Here is a 21,782-nt window from a genome sequence, read left to right as displayed (position 1 = left end):
TTTTCTACATGCATTATACAAAATCTTATTTATTTTTTTTATTTACTTAATAATTTGCTTATTTATTCAATTAATTTATGTTGTGGGGGCTGTGTGTGTGTGTGTGTGTGTGTGTGTGTGTGTGTGTGTGTGTGTGTGTGTGTGTGTGATGTAAGTGAATTATTTTATCTGCATGAGTTCTTACATGTTTGTCTGAAATGTCTGTGCTACTGTACTTCTGTTATATTGTTTTCTATAACAGTGATGCTGTTACAGTATTAATAGATTTAAACAGTTCTAAAGGGGAAAAAAGTTCCCTAGATCTTAAATATCAGCCGTTTTTAAAACAGGAAAAGCAACAAAAAATGTACTTCCTCATTTACTTCCTCATTCTTTTCCTCTTTATAAACAGAGTTACTCTACTGAATACATATAAGGCACTAGACAGATGTGGCTGCAGTTTTAGACAGATTTAATAATAGATAGCAGAGATGATGATAATTAAACAAACAGACCAGGATTAAAGTAGCAAACAAATATACAAGATAAACAAAACAACAACCATTAAATCCTTGTGTAGCTGAAAAAACAGTGTACGTAATCAGCTTATTAATTAATGTTAAAGATGTGGTGTGGGATTTGGAATACATGGCTGCCATATTTGAAGTGTTCAAATTTATTTATTTAGTAAATATTCAACTTATCAAATATTTTCCTGACAATGGTCACATCTATATCTTTGCAAAAACCAGGTAATGCCGTGTTTATTGTTATTTTGTGGCCCAAATTATCAGTTAGCAATTTGTTTGTGACTTGTATCCAGGTAACATGGCTGATAACTGTAATGAGAACCCTGAGAAACCACAGATGGATCAGCCAGAACCAGTGGATACTCCAGAAGAAGACAACAAGCCCAGTACAAGATTTTATGACACAAGTAACAGTGACATTGACAGCACTGGAAAGCAAATACTACCAGAGGTGTTTATTTGAATTAATGATGACTGGTTTTGCAAGTTCCTATAAATACAAGCTCCTTCTATTTCCATGAATGAGGAATAACAGCTGTGACTTTTTACACGAAATACTGTATGTGTTCACGTAGAAATAGACAAATTTAAAAAAATATAGTTGTTTGTAGCATTATAAAGACAAGACATGTATTTCTACATATAAAGTTTCATTCTTACCAGTAATGATTAAGTATACAATCAGAATTTTATCAATTAGAAACAAAAACATATTATAAAACAAAAATATTAAGTAATTTTAAAAGAGTATAATATTATCATGTATGTCAGGGGTGGCCAACCAGTCAGAGACCGAGAGCCACATCATACACATGGGCACACATGAACATCACCCATCCCTTCCTCTTACACACACACACACACACACACACACACACACACACACACACACACACACACACCTCTGCTCAGCCAGATTTATTGTAAATGTCACACACTAACATAATGACAGAAATTGACTCCTACAGTTCTAAGACCACAGGACAGTCATTTTCAACAATCAACATTGAGTGCACTGTCTCACACACACAAACTCTGTTTAACCAAGTCCACAAACAAAAATATAATAATTTACAATAGTGTTTTTCTTTTACTATGCATGTTACTTAGTGGGACTTTTGGCATCCTTGCCTTGAACAATCCCCTTCAAATCTGCCTCGTATTCCGTTGTTGCCACTCGAAGCAATTCTTTCACATGGGTGTCTGTCAGAACAGATCGATGCTTTGATTTCACGTGTTTCAGTGTAGAAAAAAAACAGACTTTGTGTTTTTATATGCGTGTTCACTTCGCTTGAGTTCATTACGGTATTTTCGTCAAATGCGCATGTGCGTGAGATGAATATACCGCAGGGGGGGGGGCATTTAATTTTTACAAGGGGCCCACATGAGAAACCTGAATTGTGTCAGAGGGCCACACCAACGATAATATTTCAGGGATGCACCGAAATGAAAATTCAATTCAAAAGTCAATGAAATATATAATTTTTTGTGTTATGCCTTTTGCCTCTGCACCATCACTGGAAAACTTTCCTGCCTTTTCAAAAACGTCCTCTACAGACGGAGTGCGCATGCTCGGATTGACTTTACTTATCTGCGCCGCGTTCTTCTCATATTTAAAGGAAATCTGGATGTTTGGATTTCAGGTGATAAATTAAACCCGACTTGGAGAAACTCTATGCAGATACACCCCCTCTTGAAATTTCAGCATTGCATGTTTTGCAAATCGCTTTCCGCACACCGCAGACATGTTGCTCTTATCCAGATAACCGTGTGCTGCTGCGCTTTTTTATTGCGTCATTACAATTGTGTTTCTGCCGTGTTGTTTCGGGTATTTAGGTATTTCCGAAAATTCTCTGTGCATCGTAATTTATGATTGGCCTCATGCCAAGGTCTTCCCAGTTTCCCAGTAGGGGCAAGCTCATTTAAGTCTTAAAAATACCGTATTGAACGTAAGCGAAGCGAACACGCACATTAAAAATCAAACACACAAAAATCGATATAAACGTAAGAGCCGCATGAAACCAGCCAAAGAGCCGCATGCGGTTCGCGAGCCGCGGGTTGGCCACCCCGATGTATGTGATATACTTACATTCACTTAACTTTATTTAATTACATTGACTTATTTAGGATTTTTAAATATAAATAATAAAAGGCAACAAAGATCTTCCACATAGGTTAGTATGAAAACACATGGCATTATTTATTTTCATGTGTTTCTTTTCTTTATTCTTTCTGAAATTGTATGCATTTATTTTTAGGTTAGTAATAAATTTAATTAACTTTCTCTATCAACAATAAAAATTTCGGGTCCATTATACATATTAACATACTAATTTTAAAATAACAAAACATAGCTACATTTTATTTATTATTTCCTTTTTACTAAATTTATTTATGCAAAAAATTTAGGACATCAGTTACAGTAGTAATGCTTATTGTTATTTTGTAGCCCGAGTTAGGACACATGAATGATCATCAATGAACAAGAATTTTGTTCATATTTCATTATCAATTTGTTTGTGTCTTGTAGCGAAATAAGATGAGTAGTGAAGAGCCGCATGAGCAGTTCCAGACGGATCAGTCAAAGCCAATGAATACTGTACCAGAAGGTGAAAAGCCCAGTACAAGTTCAGAAGATAAAACAAATCAAAGGGAAACCTCAGAAGATCAAAGGATTACTGGTACAAATTCACATCAAAAGCTTTTTTCAAAATTCACAACAAAGCAATAGTATGTAATTTGCAGATCAATCAGACATCATGATTCATCACATTAATGTTATAGAAATGATGACTTTTTGTTGTTGTTTGTTTCCTACAGGCCCACACTGGCTTGAGCATTTCAAGGGAATAAATGTTCATAAAAATGATAATACAAATTATTTGTCTTTATTTACAGAAAATATAAAACCTGTATTGCTCGGAAACAAGTTCTTTATTCATGTAACCGGAAAAACATTGAATTCTCATAAAGAATTTATGGATCAGCTAAAAAATAGCACACCCTGGCTGCAGGAGGTGGAAACAGTGGATGAGTGTGATTTCATTCTGGTTTTCTGCCCTGTTGTGTCACGAGCTGGAACTGACATTGAAGCAGCAGAGAAAAGTCTTTATAAAATTTCAGGTAGAAAACAATCTTTTTTTACTAATTTGTAGTTAAAACTCATAACTTTATTCAAAAAAATGTGTAAATTAATATATTTATATTTCTCAAAAGCCACAAAACCTGCTGTTCTGGTGGTGCTCCATTACACGTTTGATCCAGAGTGTGTAGTATCAGACAGCAGCAGAACTGCTAAAAGAGAGAATATGATCACATATGACTGTCTGTTCCATGAAGATCGGGGATTACTGCAATGCAAGAGGAATGCTGATGTCATCAACAATATTAAAACACAGATAAAACCACAAACAAAGGTATTTATTTTAACATATATGTGAAGCTCCTATTCATATATACCCATGAATAAGGAAAAACTGATATGATCTTTCACCAGCAATATGTTCTCATGTAGAGGAAAAAAGAAACAAAAAATTAAGAATATTGCTGTTCATTCTGAAGACAAGATATACATTTCTGCATATTCATACCAGCAATTATTAAGTACACAATCAAGAATTCCAGAGTTATTTAATTTAATTTTAAATAATCGTGTTTTTTTTTTTTTTTTTTTTTTATAAATGCACTGTTAATATATTATTATGAGCAAAGGAATGTAGGTTTATATTTAACTTATTCTACCTTTATTTCTCCTTCTTTTTCTCCTTGTTGTTTTCTTTTATTATTGTTATTGTAATTATTGTTATAATAAGGTTTCGTAGCAAATTTTGTAGCCTTGAAATGTTGGTACTGTCCATGGTGATGGTGACATTTAGTTCAAAATAAACAGATATCCAATGTTTTCTTCTATTCATTTATCCATGTTTGTTCATTTTCATGATGAGACTATATAATTGAAACAATTCTGGAGTTGTATGAGTGATTTTTGATTTTGATTTTTGTTTTTTTGTTTTTTAGATCCAGAACCGAATCATGGTCTCTATAGGTAAAAAATATAGTATAAGTATTTGTTCTCAAAAAAGTCTATTATTTTGAATGGAAAACATTATATATAACTCATTTTACTTATTTAGAGCGGCTTAATTGGAATAATAAAAGTGAACAGAGATCTTCTACACGTGTAAGTATGGAAACACATTTGCACTTCTATGATTTCTCTTCCTTTTCTTGAATTTGTGTATGCAGTAAAGCAGCCCAGAATTCAATTAACTTTAAATTCTGTGTATGTGAATTCAGTCCAGTGTACATATTAACTGCAATATAATGTTTAAAGTGGGGTGGGGTGGGGGGGTTGGGGCGTTGTAACACTATCATTAAATGTATTTATATTTTTTTTTTCATAAATGCTCATTTTTATTATTAATGTATATCATGACCAGAATTCTGTGTACTTTTTTTACCTCATCAGAAAGAGAATCCTGCAATAGACGAAGAAATAGGCGAAGAAATTAGAGAACAAAGTGAACAAGGGACACAGGTGAGTTGTCAGGTTTAGGTTATGGACTACATTTCCAATCAGCGACTGTACATAGCGAGTCCATGTCTCACGTCTGTGCACATGATTCATCTGTATCCTGTTAGCAATTGTGTGTAGTGTGTGTGTTCTCTTATGTTTAACCATAGTTCTGTGTGTTTTTTATATACATGCATGTAAGTGTATTACACTCCCTACGAAAACCTCAACATCTTCAGCTCTGCTACCTCCAGCTCCACCTCCTGTCTTTTACTCAATGCCACTGTCTCTAATCCATACAACATCGCAGGTCTCACCACAGTCCTATAAACTTTCCCTTTCACTCTCACAGATACTCTTCTATCACAAATCACTCCTGCTATCACTCTTCTCCACCCACTCCACCCTGCCTGCACTCTTTTCTTCACTTCTCTAACACACTCTCCATTACTCTGCACTGCTAACCCAGGTACCTGAACTCCTCCACCTTCTCCACTTCCTCTCCTCCCACCTCTTTGTGATCTGCATATTTGATTTGGCACATGTTTTTATGCTGGATGCCCTCCCTATTTTAACCCTCCCCATTTATCCGGGCTTGTGATCGGCACTAAGAGTGCACTTTTTATTATTATTATAATTAAATTTTTAAGCAATGTTATGTAAATCGCGGGAATTATATGATGAATATCATTCAATTTGCATTTGTTTGTTTGATTTGTTTATTTTGTGTAATAGTTTTGGCAGGTTTATAGAGTTATATATTGTAGTAGGTAAGAGAATGAAATCGATTTTTGTCAAACAGATTTTCAAGTGGGATCCAGGAAGCATAATAAGAGGGTTCAAGCTTTTTCTTCACCCACTTTCAAAAGCATTTGTAAACTGGTTACTGCAAAAGGTGTGTAACTGATATGTTGACTTTTTTCTTTCAGGAGACAGGTGGAACTTTTTGGAGCTCTTTCGGTATGTATTTTTATTTATAAAGATTATAGATTATGCACATTTAGAAGGATTTTATTTGAGATGAGGATGACTGCAATAATATTGTTTCATAAATAGATTCATGTTGCTACAATCAATTGTGATGTTATTGCTAATTATTCATTATTATTTATATGTATTAGTTAAATGTTTGCTGACTGTGTGGTTCTGGATCTGGAATCTATTACATTGTAATTGCAGAAAGGTAATATTCTTTGACTTCAATACTGTAATAATAGCATATATATATATAAATGAATGAAAAAAATTTATTCTGTAGTGTGTGTGTGTGTGTGTGTGTGTGTGTGTGTGTGTGTGTGTGTGTGTGTGTGTGTGTGTGTGTGATCATTTATCACATGCAAACTTATTAGTGATTGATAATCTTGACCCAGCCATGTTAGCAACGACATAAAGGTTTACAAGTGAAAGATTGAGAGTAATAAAAATACAATACAATTTAATTTGATTTGATTTGTTCAAGAAACCTGTGCATTATACCTGATTTTAGATTTGTTACAAAATCATCTTTCATTATCTTCTTTATTAGTACGAAAGCTTAGAAGAACCAAAAAACCCGGAACAAGATCTGGAGAAAAATGCGTATGAAAGTATGTACTCTGTTTTTCTGAAATTTACACTGTATGCAGTTGGTAAGCGGTGGTTTCAAAAGTGGGTTTGGGGAGTCGTAATATAACATGAGCAATTGAACTTTTTAAAATTATATTTTTGTTTTATTATGATTGGATTTATATTCATTCCATATTACTTCCTAATCGTTTACTCCTCTCTAATAATAGAAAACAAATATTTTCTCTTATAACCCTAGTGGTAGAAGCACAAATAACATGCATTTTTACCTTTTTATTCTTTTCATTGAGATGTAAAAGGTTCTATAATTCCAGAATCTCCACTGAGGTTAGTGATGTTGGGAAGAAAGGACTCTGGAAAAAGTTCAGCAAGAAACATCATCCTGGGCATAGAGGAGAAGATCCAGGCTGCTGCAACTGCAGCTACATCTACATCCACCCAGCAGAGTGAGAGCACACTGGGGGAGGTGGCTGGGAAGAAGGTAATTGTGGTGGAGACTCCTGACTGGTTCTGTCCTGAACTTTCTCTGGAGAAAGTAAGAGAAGATGTAGATCACTGTGTCCAGATGTCCTCTTCAGGACCCCATGCCTTCCTCCTGGTCATACCAGTGATGCATTCCACAAACAAAGTTCATATAGAAGATGAATTAAAAGTGATTATTCCAAAGATGGAGGAGATGTTTGGGGAAAGATGTTGCAGGAACACCATAATTCTTTTTACTGTTACTGATGAACATCAGAGAAAAAATACTGAGATTTTAATCCAATCAGAAAATGAGGAGGTCCAGACCCTTTTAGAGAAATGTGGGAACAGGTTTTTCTGTCTCAACATTAAGGAGAGTGGAGGTGGTTCACAAGTTTCTGAGTTGTTTGAAAAGATAGAGAAGATGGTGAACGGAAGTGAGTAATTCTATAGCAGAGACATTTATCTGAAGACGTTTGCTCAGATTGGAAAGATTGAGGAAAAGATAAGTGAGAAATTAAAGAAACTTGATGAAGCAGGGAATAAAATGATAATGAGAAAACCCAAAAATCAGGCAATCGAGCAACATGTGAAACAACTCAACGAAAATATTGAGATAGGAAGCCAGGAAGTGAATGAAGACGTGGTCACCATGGAGGCAGAGAGAGAAGAAATGAAGATTACCTTGCATGAAATGTGGAGAAGTATGTTAACTGTTAATATATATTACTGTTAATATTTATATATATATATATATATAATATTTCATTTGTTAAATAGTTGCATATATGAGTTCTGTTTTTCCAAACTTTAACATGTTTCCCAGTCCTTAACTTCCTCTCTCTACTCTACTTTCCAAGTCTTTTACTGTACTCGTTTATCTCATAATTATATAATATTGATTGGATAATGTATATGCTGATATGAAGTTTGATGTTTTATGTAATAAACTTGATGGTCAAACCAACACTTCTCCTTCAGGATCATTCTAAAATAATGAATTTATTTCTGTTTGTATATTTTTTACTTCATGAAAGAAGCTGGTGAGAGAATAATTGGGAACAAGATCTGAAGACAAAAATATGTTTATGCGTTTCTATAAAAAAGTAATGTTTTTTTTTTTAAAGTCCAAATTCAAAAGAAAATGGTTTTATAGGATTATAGTTATTTTCTTATGAAAAGCAGGCCATGTTGGGTTTTATTTCTAAAAAATCTCTTTCCAATTAAAATTCATAAAAAAAAAAAGAAGCCAAATTCTGAACCCATACCAGAAAAAAAGTTTATGATGTTCTAAAGGTCAACAATCAGAAACAATGATGATCACACAATGAAAACAGAAAGTAAAAGTATGTACAGTAACAGGAAACATATACTATAATAATAATAAAATAGTCAAGGTAGAGAAATTAATGCATTTTCAATACATACATATAAAATATAGTGAAAATATTACAGTTATAGAAATGATTGAAAGTATAGTGGTATTAAAACATCAGATTCCACCTTCAGTGTATAAAACACATAATGAATGTTCTGAGTTACACGTCTGCCTTCAGAGCACATGATGTGTAGGTGGTAATCAAATATACGTTTATAGTTGCTGATGTTAGAGTTCAACACTGCTGAATTATAATCACTTAAATCAAGCCAAATTATTTCAATCCTAAAACAGGCATCAAATTCAGGGTGTGTGTGAGTCTATAAAATCAAGTGTTACACAAAGGTGGCAGTGAGAGAGTTCATACTGATAAAGCATTCAGTTATTAAAAACAAAAGTGAAAGTGTCTTGTGTGTTTGCACAGTCATTCTGATAGAGCAGTGGAGCAGCATTATTCAAGAACACAGTGTGTGTTTGCACAGTCATTCTGATAGAACAGTGGAGCAGCAGCAGGTATTTTCTACATGAATTATACAAAATCTTGCTTATTTATTAAATTCATTTATGTTGTGGGGGCTGTGTGTGTGTGTGTGTGTGTGTGTGTGCATGTGTGTGTGAATAATCGTGAGTGTGTGTGTGTGTGTGTGTGTGAATGATCGTGAGTGTGTGTGTGTGTGTGTGTGTGTGTGTGTGTGTGTGTGTGTGAATGATCGTGAGTGTGTGTGTGTGTGTGTGTGTGAATGATCGTGAGTGTGTGTGTGTGTGTGTGTGTGTGTGTGTGAATGATCGTGAGTGTGTGTGTGTGTGTGTGTGTGTGTGTGTGTGTGTGTGTGTGTGTGTGTGTGTGTGTGTGATGTAAGTGAATTATTTTATCTGCATGAGTTCTTACATGTTTGTCTGAAATGTCTGTGCTACTGTACTTCTGTTATATTGTTTTCTATAACAGTGATGCTGTTACAGTATTAATAGTTTTAAACAGTTCTAAAGGGGAAAAAAGTTCCCTAGATCTTAAATATCAACCGTTTTTAAAGCAGGAAAAGCAAAAAAAAAATGTACTTCCTCATTCTTTTCCTCTTTATAAACAGAGTTACTCTACTGAATACATATAAGGCACTAGACAGATGTGGCTGCAGTTTTAGACAGATTTAATAATAGATAGCAGAGATGATGATAATTAAACAAACAGACCAGGATTAAAGTAGCAAACAAATATACAAGATAAACAAAACAACAACCATTAAATCCTTGTGTAGCTGAAAAAACAGTGTACGTAATCAGCTTATTAATTAATGTTAAAGATGTGGTGTGGGATTTGGAATACATGGCTGCCATATTTGAAGTGTTCAAATTTATTTATTTAGTAAATATTCAACTTATCAAATATTTTCCTGACAATGGTCACATCTATATCTTTGCAAAAACCAGGTAATGCCGTGTTTATTGTTATTTTGTGGCCCAAATTATCAGTTAGCAATTTGTTTGTGACTTGTATCCAGGTAACATGGCTGATAACTGTAATGAGAACCCTGAGAAACCACAGATGGATCAGCCAGAACCAGTGGATACTCCAGAAGAAGACAAAAAGCCCAGTACAAGTTTTGATGACACAAGTAACAGTGACAGCACTGGAAAGCAAATACTACCAGAGGTGTTTATTTGAATTAATGATGACTGGTTTTGCAAGTTCCTATAAATACAAGTTCCTTCTATTCCCACAAATGAGGAATAACAGCTGTGACTTTTTACACGGAATACTGTATGTGTTCACGTAGAAATAGTGAAATGTAAAAAATATAGCTGTTTGTAGCATTATAAAGACAAGACATGTATTTCTACATAAGTTTCATTCTTACCAGTAATGATTAAGTATACAATCAGAATTTTATCAATCAGAAACATAAAAACACATTATAAAATAAAAATATTAAGTAATTGTTTCAAATAGTATAATATTATCATGTATGTGATATAATTACATTCACTTAACTTTATATAATTACATTTACTTATTTAGGATTGTTAAATATAAATAATAAAATTGAACAAAGATCTTCCACATAGGTTAGTATGAAAACACATGCTATTATTTATTTTCATGTGTTTCTTTTCTTTATTCTTTCTGAAAGTGTATGCATTTATTTTTAGGTTAGTAATAAATTCAATTAACTTTCTCTATCAACAATAAAAATTTCGGGTCCATTATACATATTAACATACTAATTTTAAAATAACAAAACATAGCTACATTTTATTTATCATTTCCTTTTTACTAAATTTATTTATGCAAATAATTTAGGACATTAGTTACAGTAGTAATGCTTATTGTTATTTTGTAGCCCGAGTTAGGACACATGAATGATCATCAATGAACAAGAATTTTGTTCATATTTCATTATAAACTTGTTTGTAGCGAAATAAGATGGCTAGCAACTGTGAAGAGCCGCACGAGCAGTTCCAGACGGATCAGTCAAAGCCAATGAATACTGTACCAGAAGGTGAAAAGCCCAGTACAAGTTCAGAAGATAAAACAAATCAAAGGGAAACCTCAGAAGATCAAAGGATTGCTGGTACAAATTCACATCAAAAGCTTTTTTTCAAATTCACAACAAAGCAATAGTATGTAATTTGCAGATCAATCAGACATCATGATTCATCACATTAATGTTATAGAAATGATAATCAAAAACTTTTTGTTGTTGTTTGTTTCCTACAGACCCACACTGGCTTGAGCATTTCAAGGGAATAAATGTTCATAAAAATGATAATACAAATTATTTGTCTTTATTCACAGGAAATATAAAACCTGTATTGCTCGGGAACAAATTCTTTATTCATGTAACTGGGAGAACATTGAATTCTCATAAAGAATTTATGGATCGGCTAAAAAAGAGCACACCCTGGCTGCAGGAGGTGGAAACAGTGGATGAGTGTGATTTCATTCTGGTTTTCTGCCCTGTTGTGTCACGAGCTGGAACTGACATTAAAGCAGCAGAGAAAAGTCTTCGTAAAATTTCAGGTAGAAAACAATCTTTTTTTACTAATTTGTAGTTAAAACTCATAACTTTATTATATAAAATGTATAAATTAATATTTTTATATTTTTCAAAAGCCACAAAACCTGCTGTTCTGGTGGTGCTCCATCACACGTTTGAACCAGAGTGTGTAGTACCAGAAAGCAGCAGAGCCGTAACCAGAGAGAATATGATCACATATGACTGTCTGTTCCATGAAGATCAGGGATTACTGCAATGCAAGAGGAATGCTGATGTCATTAACAATATTAAAACACAGATAAAAACAAAAACAAAGGTATTTATTTAAAAAAAATGATTGTTTTTCCAAGCTCTTATTCATATACACCCATGAATAAGGGATAACTGATATGATCTTTCACCAGCAATATGTTCTCATGTAGAGGAAAAAGAAACAAAAAAATTAAGAATATATTGCTGTTCATTCAGAAGACAAGATTTCTGCATATTCATACCAGCAATTATTAAGTACACAATCCAGAATTCCAGAGTTATTTAAATGCTTCAACATAATAAACAGTAAACACAATTATTCAAAAAAGATTTTTTTTATAATTGTGCATTTTTAAAAATAAATGCAATAATTATTATAATCATTATTATAATATATATTTTATTATTATGGCTAATTTGTCAGTTTGTGAACTCTGATGGATGCATTAAGGAGGGTCTAGGGAACATTCTAACCAGATTTTGGACAAGTGCTCCTAATTCTCCAAAGTTCAACTTTAGGTCTTATTTGGAGGTTTGTTTATTGTCATAACTTTTGAACCATGTTTCCATGGACACCCCTGGATTACCACGTATCTTCACCAAACAAACAAGTTAACAATGTATTTTCAGATTGAGCCTCAAAAAGTTTTCAAAATAATTTATAACATCATAAGGTCTGTAATTATTGTATCTAACAGAGAAGTTTCCAACTGGAAGTAAGGCTGAATTGGACAAACAGCAATGACACAAACCTAAGTAGGCGCCTTCAGGACCATAATTCAAGGTTTCGCAGCAAATTTTGTAGCCTTGAAATTTTGTGATTGTGACATTGAGTTGAAAATAAAGAGATATCGAATGTTTTCTTCTATTAATTCATCCATGTTTGTTCATTTGATGAGACTATATAATTGAAACAATTCTGGAGTTGTATGAGTATACTGCCTAAACTTTCTTTTATATTTTAGATACAGATCCCATTCTTGGACCTTACAGGTAATAATATTCGGTACTTTATATATAAATAAGTTGTTTTACAAAATAAGGCTCTTATTATGAATGGAAAACAATTAATAAAATAAATTTTACTTATTTAGAGTGGTCAAATATTAATAATAAAAGTGAACAGAGATCTTCTACACGTGTGAGTATGGAAACACATTTCCACTGATTTCTTTTCCTTTTCCTGAATTTGTGTATGCAGTAAAGTAGACCAGAATTCAATTAACTTGAATTCTGTGTATGTGAATTCGGTCCAGTGTACATATTAACTGAAATGAGTAGAATCATATTCATAAATAGAATGAGTAGAGTGACAATTTAGATAAAAAAAAATATTATTAAATGTATTTTTATATATATTTTCATAAATGCTCATTTTTATTAATAATGTTTATAATGGCCAGAATTCTGTGTACTTTGTTTTACCTCATTAGAAAGAGAATCCTGCAATAGACTCACGATGCAAAGAAATTAGTAAACAAAGTGAACAAGGGACACAGGTGAGTTGTCAGGTTTAGGGTTTGGACTACATTTCCAATCAGCGACTGTACATAACGAGTCCATGTCTCACGTCTGTGCACATGATTCATCTGTATCCTGTTACCAATTGTGTGTAGAACTGCATCATTCACTGCACACTGTAAAGTCAATCATTTTTTTCTTATGTTTTGTTAAGTGTATTAAATTTGCATCTGCTTCTGCTTCCGTGACATGAGTATGGAAACTATGCCTACATTTTGTTTATTTGTTCCTTTCCTATTCTTCTTCTTCTTCTTCTTCTTCTTCTTTCGGCTTCTCCCATTAGGGGTCACCACAGCGGATCATCCGTCTCCATACCACCCTGTCCTCTACATCTGCCTCTTTCCTCTTGCAAGTCTTCCCTCACCACATCCATAAACCTCCTTCTTGGTCTTTCTCTTTTCCTCCTTCCTGGTGGGTTCATCCTCAGCATTCTGCACATGTCCAAACCATCTCAATCTCACCTCCCTCACCTTGTCTCCAAAACGTCCTACATGGGCTGTCCCTCTTCAGCTCTGCTACCTCCAGCTCCATCTCCTGTCTTTTACTCAATGCCACTGTCTTTAATCCATACAACATCTCAGGTCTCACCACAGTCCTATAAACTTTCCCTTTCACTCTCACAGATACTCTTCTATCACAAATCACTCCTGCTATCACTCTTCTCCACCCACTCCACCCTGCCTGCACTCTTTTCTTCACTTCTCTAACACACTCTTTATTACTCTGCACTGTTGACCCCAGGTACCTGAACTCCTCCACCTTCTCCACCTCTTCTCCCTGCAACCTCACCCTCCACTGCCCTCCCTCTCATTCACACACATGTACTCTGTCTTACTCCTACTGACTTTCATTCCCCTTCTCTCCAGCACATATCTCCACCTCTCCAGGCTCTTCTTAACCTGCTCCCTACTCTCACCACAAATCACAATATCATCCACAAACATCATAGTCCACGGAGACTCCTGTCTGACCTCGTTTGTCATCCTGTCCATCACATGATCCTAATTTCCTGCATTCCTCATTCCTTCACCTTCACTACACTCTTACTGTACTCTTCCTTTAGGATCACCCCCACACCATTTCTCTTTCCATCTACACCATAAAAGAACAGTTTAAACACCTCCAATATTCCTGGTCTTACTCCCTTTTCACCTGGTCTCCTGAACATACAGCAAATCTACCTTTCTCCTTTCCATCATATCAGCTCTCTCTCCCTTTACCAGTCATAGTACCAACATTTAAAGTACCAATCCGAACCTCCACTCTCCTACACTTCTCCTTTCCCTGCTGTCTCTGTAGATGTCTTCCTCCTCTCCTTCTCCTACTTCGGCCAACAGTAGCCCAATTTCCACCGGTACCCTGTTGGCTAACAATAACTGCGGTGCTCGTTGGTAACTCGGGCCTCAACCGATCCAAAATTCTGATTTGTGATCCGCATATTTGATTTGGCACGTTTTACGCTGGATGCCCTTCCTAACGCAACCCTCTCCATTTATCTGGGGTGGCATCGGCACTAAGAGTGCACTGGATTGTGCAACCCTAATGGCTGGGTTGATCCTTTTTCTTACTGAAGATATTTTAGTTAAAGTAGAACAGAAATATATATACAGCTATTTTGTGGTCTGAGTTATGCTAATATTTAATGCATGTGGGATCAGCGTACAGCTTACAACCTTTCTTACAGTAGTGTTATGTAATCTTATCCTCATTTATTTTTAAACTTAAGACACTGTGAATTATTACATATTTAATGAATGTCCTTTATGTAACAGCCATGTACCACATCTGAAAACCAGACCCAAGCATGTACATATATAGAGGCTGTCGGTAAGTGTAATAACTGTGATATAAAACAATCGTTATATTAAACTTAAACAGCGTACACCAAGAGCTTAGTCAAAGAATACAGCATATTTGTTTTTTCATTTATGAACAATATAATGTACGATGATTATTGTTTTTAAATATGGTTATCTGGATGGATTTTCAACTACAGCTATTTTATCTGAGAACATTAAACAACTGGAAGATGTAAAATAGAATGCTTTTAATAAAGGAAGCAGAATTAAGTGTGAACAAAGGTAAGTGTGTAAGTTATGATAAATTTATTTAAATATTTTTAAATGTATAATATATAGAGAAGAGTTTTTGTCGCTGATGTATAATAGTATAACTGTATATATATATATATATATATATATAATGTGAGCATTGTGAAACCAATGTCGTATTAAGGACAATAGTAGTCTGGTAAAATCCTTTAACTTTGTAATTCGCCTGTTCATGAACAAGATAAACTCTTAAAAATGATGCATTTGTGTTTGATTAAATACATAACTGTCATTGGTAAATATATCCTGTATTTACTTGTTGTTGTGGCAACATGGGGTATTATTGATTATGGATGTCTATGCCACTCTGGACATTTTACTCAGGGAACCACCCTAAGGTCATTGTGCGAGTTTTTTGGCACAATGATGCATCAGAGCTATGATTTCAAGACAACATGAACACATTAAAACCAAAATATGTAGACAAGTCACTTTATAACTACCACAGAAGACCAGAAAGGGCAGGTATCACACAATATACCTTGATACACTTCCTTCCTGGGCATTAAAATACAACAGTCAATCAGACAAACAACAACTTTATAACAATTATATATGTTGAACATTATATTCTCTCTTTTGCTACTTTAATTTGTGTCAAAATCTCTGACAAAAAATAACAGTTAATGTTTTGTTTTAGAGTTAATTATTACAACAGAACTGCGGTTGGTGCTTGTGGGGGAGAGTGGATCTGATAAGACTGCAGCAAAAAACACTATCCAGGGCAGAGAGGAGGTGAACCTGGCTACAACATCTACAGCTACAGCCACAGAGCAGAGTCAGAGCACACATGCTTCAGCTGGAAGGAAGGTGATCATGGTGGACAATCTTGATGGGTCCTCTCCTGAAATTCAGGAAGTGAAACAGTGTGTGGGACCACAAGCTTTCCTTCTGGTTATACCTGTAAAGAATTCAGAAGACAAAGTGCACAATGTAGATGAAACACAAGTGTCACCTGAAACAATGGAGGAGATTTTTGGAAAAAAATGTTGGTCCAACACCATGATCCTTTTCACTGTTTCTGATAAACTTCAGGAGAGACACATTGAAGAGTTTATCCAATCAGGAGATCTGAACACCAGGAGACTTGTAGAAAAATGTGGGAACAGGTTTCACTGTCTTAACATTAAGGACAGTGGAGATGGTTCTCAGGTTTCAGAACTGCTAGAAAAAATAGAAAAGATGCTCAACAGAAACAAAAATGCAATTGAGATTTCTCAGATGATTAAAGATATGGAGAGAGAACGCCAGGAGAAAGATGCACCAATCAGACAAGTGGAACTTAAAATGGAGAATAAACTTAAAGCCATAGAGGAGAATATTAAGAAATATGCAGAAGATCTAAAAGAGTTAGAGACACGACAGATTGTTCCTGGAAATAAGGAAATGGTTTCCAAGTTGAAAGAGAAACATGAGTTAATGAAGGAAATTGGAGAGAATATAAAGGAAATGTATGGCAGAGGTGCAGGGCTGGAAGAAAGACAGTTTATTAGAGTTATTTTGCCAGAAAACCAGCAGCCTATATGGATTTCACTGCCAAATCAACAGACTGTAAATTCTGAAAAGGACAAAGTGTTAGCCCAACTTGAAGAATTGTTCTCAAAGACCATAGGAGAGAAACATGAAAATAAAAAATAATATTTGTGAAGATGAAGATGATTAATGTTTAGTTGATATATACCTGATAAGAGGTAGATTGCAGAAGAGGTCATAAATATCTGTTAGCGAGTCAAATATCTTACATGTGAAGGAAGTAATCAAACATTCACTAGTCTCCAAAAGTGTTGAAGGATTTGTTGCATATAAAAAAAATATATATGTTTATTCTTTTTTCGGCTTTTCCCATTAGGGGTCGCCACAGCGGATCAACCTTTTCCTGATCCGCATATTTGATTTTTTGCACGTTTTATGCTGGATGCCCTTCCAAGCTAGAAGAAGATAAAAGTTTATTTGTAAATCTGCAGGAATTGTGTGATGTAATCATGTCAACAGCGAACATAATCTCCAAAGAATGTTTCCATCATTTTGTGGAATCCATGCCATGAAGAATTGAGGCTAGTGGCAAAACGAGGCCTTAATCTGTTAATTATACATGAAGTGCTTTAAATTTTACAGTATTTGGCAACAACTGTAAAACTGCTGTAATAACACATACTGTAGATCACTGAAATAAGATGCAGCTGGGTGAAAGTGTCTTGTCTCACCATGGTATCTTGGAGGTGCTGCTAATTGAACAAAAAACTTTTGTTTTGTTACTGAAATTATTAATAGCTGAATCACCACAACTATACTACCATAACACCTATGTTATAATGCACTATGAATGTATGCGCATATACTGTAACATTTATGAAATATTAAATGCAATTTGTGTTTTTTTTGTGGCATCATTTACAGTAGTGTGAAATGATTCCAATTTTCAAAATGAGAATTATGGCATATATTACAAACAATAAACTCAAAAAATAAGTTCAGGATAAAGAATAAAAAAAAGTGAGATTCAAATTGAAAGTAATTGTCTATTGTTGTGGCTTGTTAATTTTTTTTTTTGATTTACATTTTTTAGCCTCTGCAGGTTTACAAGTGCAATGTGGAAATGGACAAACATAAAACTGAAATTAATTAAAAAATTTATTTTAGTTAACCTTTAAATACTAGTACTGTTTATCTACATAGAGACTTGATACTTTCCAAATATTAATACATGAAGAATAAATAAAGGGATATAAGAATAACACAATTTAATTTAAAATCTTGTTAATTTACCTTAGAAAAATATTAATTAATATTACCGTAATTTCATTACCGGACTATAAAGCACACCCTTATATAAGCTGAATTTAAGCACTGAATTTTACAAATATTTTTATTTTGAACATAAATAAGCCGCACCTGTCTATAAGTTGCAGGTGTCTACACTAATAAACTTTGCACAGGGTTTAATGAAAGACACGGTACACACGGTGTAACGGGTGAAATATGTTGCGCTTCCTTTAGGAGCATAGCTGTATTTTGGGAATAGCCTGGTACTGCTTTTCTTCCGCTATTACTGCGTGTGTCCAAGACCGAGGAATATGTCCTTATTATTTTCTGATGCTCAATTCTAAGTTTCTTTGACTAACCCGTAACGCTGTTGCCAAGAAAAATAAAAAAGCAGGAGTTTTGGAAACCTGTCTATGCTTATATGATTTCTGTTGTAAAGGGAGTTGGAGCTCTCTCTTCACCCAGACTCAACGCGTTACAACGGCTTGTATCTAAACAGTAACCGACCAAGAAAGTCATTGTTCACTGTCTTTCTCCTTCCTTTCACAACTATTTCTCTCGGGAGTTTATCTTTTGGCATCGTCGTGCGTTAAAAAAAAACGTTTTTTCTCCCGATGCCGTGCAGCTCAGAACACAGGTGAGGTGCGTTTTTTCGTTTCCGTTCGGAAATTTCATTGGTCTAATGTTATGGGGTTCAGTTTTTTGGCTCGAAGTTTGTGAAACGCTCCGTTGTTTAAGCCGCGGGGTTCAAAACGTGGGAATAAAGTAGTGGCTTATAGTCCGTAAAATACTTTATGTATTGTTTTTGCTTCACCTAATTGAGATGCTTTTTTGTTATCAGCTTCACAATTCTTTTCTCACCACCCAGACTAATCTAGACTACCCCCAGACATAGGTGGGAATGTTTGCTTACACAAATCATAACTTCCTTTGAACTTATTTTGCTCAGTTGCTTCTGCTTCCTGTCTGAATCTTTCTGTTTTCCCTCTGTTTTAACTTGCAGTGGAAGTTTTAAATGTTCTCACTCATGTAAATATACATAAATACAATCACATGTAATTGCATTTACATATTTAAATCTTGAAATATAAAAAAAGGAATGAGTAATGATCAACAGGTAAAACATGCAACATTTGTTGAAAAAAATTGTAAATATATAATGATTTTATATTTAATAATTGTAATGTGTAAGAGAGTTAAATGGACTTTAAAGGGAAACAGCAGGAGTTGTTTTCTGCTGTAGCTCAGATGAAACAATAGTGTTTCCTGTACACGCCTGAGTTACAGTAAAAAGGAATAAAAATATTCAACAAACAAAACTTGACTAGAACAGCTTGCTCACACTCAGATTTGTTGCAGATGGATGAAGATGCATGGAAATACCCAGGCATGTAATATATTTTTGATCTATATGAACTGTTTTTCAAATCAACTATAACAGCATGTGTGTATATACAGTGAGGAAAATAAGTATTTGAACACCTGCTATTTTGCAAGTTCTCCCACTTAGAAATCATGGAGGGGTCTGAAATTGTCATCGTAGGTGCATGTCCACTGTGAGAGACATAATCTAAAAAAAAATTCCAGAAATCACAATGTATGATTTTTATAACTATTTATTTGTATGATACAGCTGCAAATAAGTATTTGAACACCTGAGAAAGTCAATGTTAATATTTGGTACAGTAGCCTTTGTTTGCAATTACAGAGGTCAAACGTTTCCTGTAGTTTTTCACCAGGTTTGCACACACACACACTGCAGGAGGGATTTTGGTCCACTCCTCCACACAGATCTTCTCTAGATCAGTCAGGTTTCTGGCCTGTTGCTGAGAAACACGGAGTTCGAGCTCCCTCCAAAGATTCTCTATTGAGTTTAGGTCTGGAGACTGGCTAGGCCACGCCAGAACCTTGATATGCTTCTTACAGAGCCACTCCTTGGTTATCCTGGCTGTGTGCTTCGGGTCATTGTCATGTTGTAAGACCCAGCCTCGAGCCATCTTCAATACTCTAACTGAGGGAAGGAGGTTGTTCCCCAAAATCTCGCAATACATGGCCCCGGCCATCCTCTCCTTAATACAGTGCAGTCGCCCTGTCCCATGTGCAGAAAAACACCCCCAAAGCATGATTCTACCACCCCCATGCTTCACAGTAGGGATGGTGTTCTTGGGATGGTACTCATCATTCTTCTTCCTCCAAACACAATTAGTGAAATTATGACCCAAAAGTTCTATTTTGGTCTTATCTGACCACATGACTTTCTCCCGTGGACAGGAGTCTTTATGCAGCTAACGACCTCAAACAGGTGCATCTAATTTAGGATAATAAATGTAGTGGAGGTGGACATTTTAAAGGCAGACTAACAGGTCTTTGAGGGTCAGAATTCTAGCTGATAGACAGGTGTTCAAATACTTATTTGCAGCTGTATCATACAAATAAATAGTTAAAAAATCATATATTGTGATTTCTGTATTTTTTTTTAGATTATGTCTCTCACAGTGGACATGCACCTACGATGACAATTTCAGACCTCTCCATGATTTCTAAGTGGGAGAACTTGCAAAATAGCAGGGTGTTCAAATACTTATTTTCATCACTGTAGATGTGTAAATTTCCCTCTGGGATGAATTAAGTGATCTTTTTATCTTATATGGCCCTTGGGATAAAGCTGAATTATTGGGAGATGGTAAAGAAACACTGATAGTTTAGAGATATTGATGGTTTCCGACCAAAGATAAATCAGATGATTCTCTTTCTTTTTCCTTATACATTTAAACTATTTGTTAATCACTGCATGATGTTCCTGTTGCCTCAATTCATTATATAAATAAAGCAAAACTTGTGTTGTGATTGTGTTTGATTTAAAGATAATAAATCCATACACCTGTTTACTTTAACTGCTCCAACACACTCACTGAGAGTTACTGACACACACACTGTGTTCACTTTAGAGACAGGAAACATCTGCAGTTTCATTACTGGTGCGTATCTGTGATCAGGTAAAAGCTAAAACTAGATGTACAGCATGAACATACTCGAGGAAGCAGTTTCCTCCTTCCACCAGGAAATAAAAGATGTGAAGCCTTCACACTAATTTTTTTAATATTTGTCAAGTCAAATGTAGTATTATTATAATAAAAATAAAGCTATGGTGACTCGGGAAAAGCTCTGTATGTGTATAAATATTACTATTTACCAGAGTGAAGTAGTTCTTTAAGCTGAATTCTGACAATCAGAGGGTTAAAAGAGTGTGAAAAGACTAAAAATGAAAGTGAAAGATGCACTGTGTTATTGCACTTTTTGAAGTGTGTTTGTGCGTGTGTGTGTGTGTGTGTGTGTGTGTGTGTGTGTGCCTTTGTGATAATAATGTTGGGTTTAGCTGTTATCTTAACCCTAACCATAATTCCGGTTTTCCTTTCTCAGAAACTAACTAGTACTTCTTTATAAATAATTTCTCTTTTTGCTGGTAGAGGAGTAAAACTAAATATAGACCTCATAAAACAGCAAAACCCGTCATCTCTAAAGACTCAGTGGGTTATATGTCTATAAGTGTCTCAGTCTATGTTTATCACTGTCTCAGTTCAAGACCCCTGCTGAACTGTAGCTGCTGGACTTAGGTAGAACTGTGAATTATGCCAAAGTGATTGTGTGGCTCAGATTAATGCAAATATTACAAAATATAATTTAAATTGATAAATAAAGATTTAAAGAAGAAGC

General features: G+C 34.7%; 1 protein-coding gene across 1 annotated transcript in view; it reads left to right on the top strand.

Moving 5' to 3' along the window:
* The window catches only part of LOC124379487, a 41,397-nt gene that overhangs the window by 8,667 nt on the left and 10,948 nt on the right, over nucleotides 1–21,782 (top strand). Inside the window, exons 10-21 of the mRNA XM_046839854.1 lie at nucleotides 3,408–3,632; nucleotides 3,726–3,925; nucleotides 4,527–4,554; nucleotides 4,643–4,689; nucleotides 4,978–5,046; nucleotides 5,952–5,982; nucleotides 6,144–6,205; nucleotides 6,548–6,608; nucleotides 6,879–7,493; nucleotides 9,925–10,060; nucleotides 15,235–15,275; nucleotides 15,946–16,940. Of these exons, the coding sequence (XP_046695810.1) occupies nucleotides 3,408–3,632; nucleotides 3,726–3,925; nucleotides 4,527–4,554; nucleotides 4,643–4,689; nucleotides 4,978–5,046; nucleotides 5,952–5,982; nucleotides 6,144–6,205; nucleotides 6,548–6,608; nucleotides 6,879–7,493; nucleotides 9,925–10,060; nucleotides 15,235–15,275; nucleotides 15,946–16,940 (2,510 nt within the window). The remainder of the gene's footprint in view (nucleotides 1–3,407; nucleotides 3,633–3,725; nucleotides 3,926–4,526; nucleotides 4,555–4,642; nucleotides 4,690–4,977; nucleotides 5,047–5,951; nucleotides 5,983–6,143; nucleotides 6,206–6,547; nucleotides 6,609–6,878; nucleotides 7,494–9,924; nucleotides 10,061–15,234; nucleotides 15,276–15,945; nucleotides 16,941–21,782) is intronic.

Source organism: Silurus meridionalis, chromosome 25, assembly GCF_014805685.1.
Source record: "Silurus meridionalis isolate SWU-2019-XX chromosome 25, ASM1480568v1, whole genome shotgun sequence".
Classification (NCBI taxonomy): Eukaryota; Metazoa; Chordata; class Actinopteri; order Siluriformes; family Siluridae; genus Silurus; species Silurus meridionalis.
This window is presented reverse-complemented; position numbering and strand designations above follow the sequence as displayed.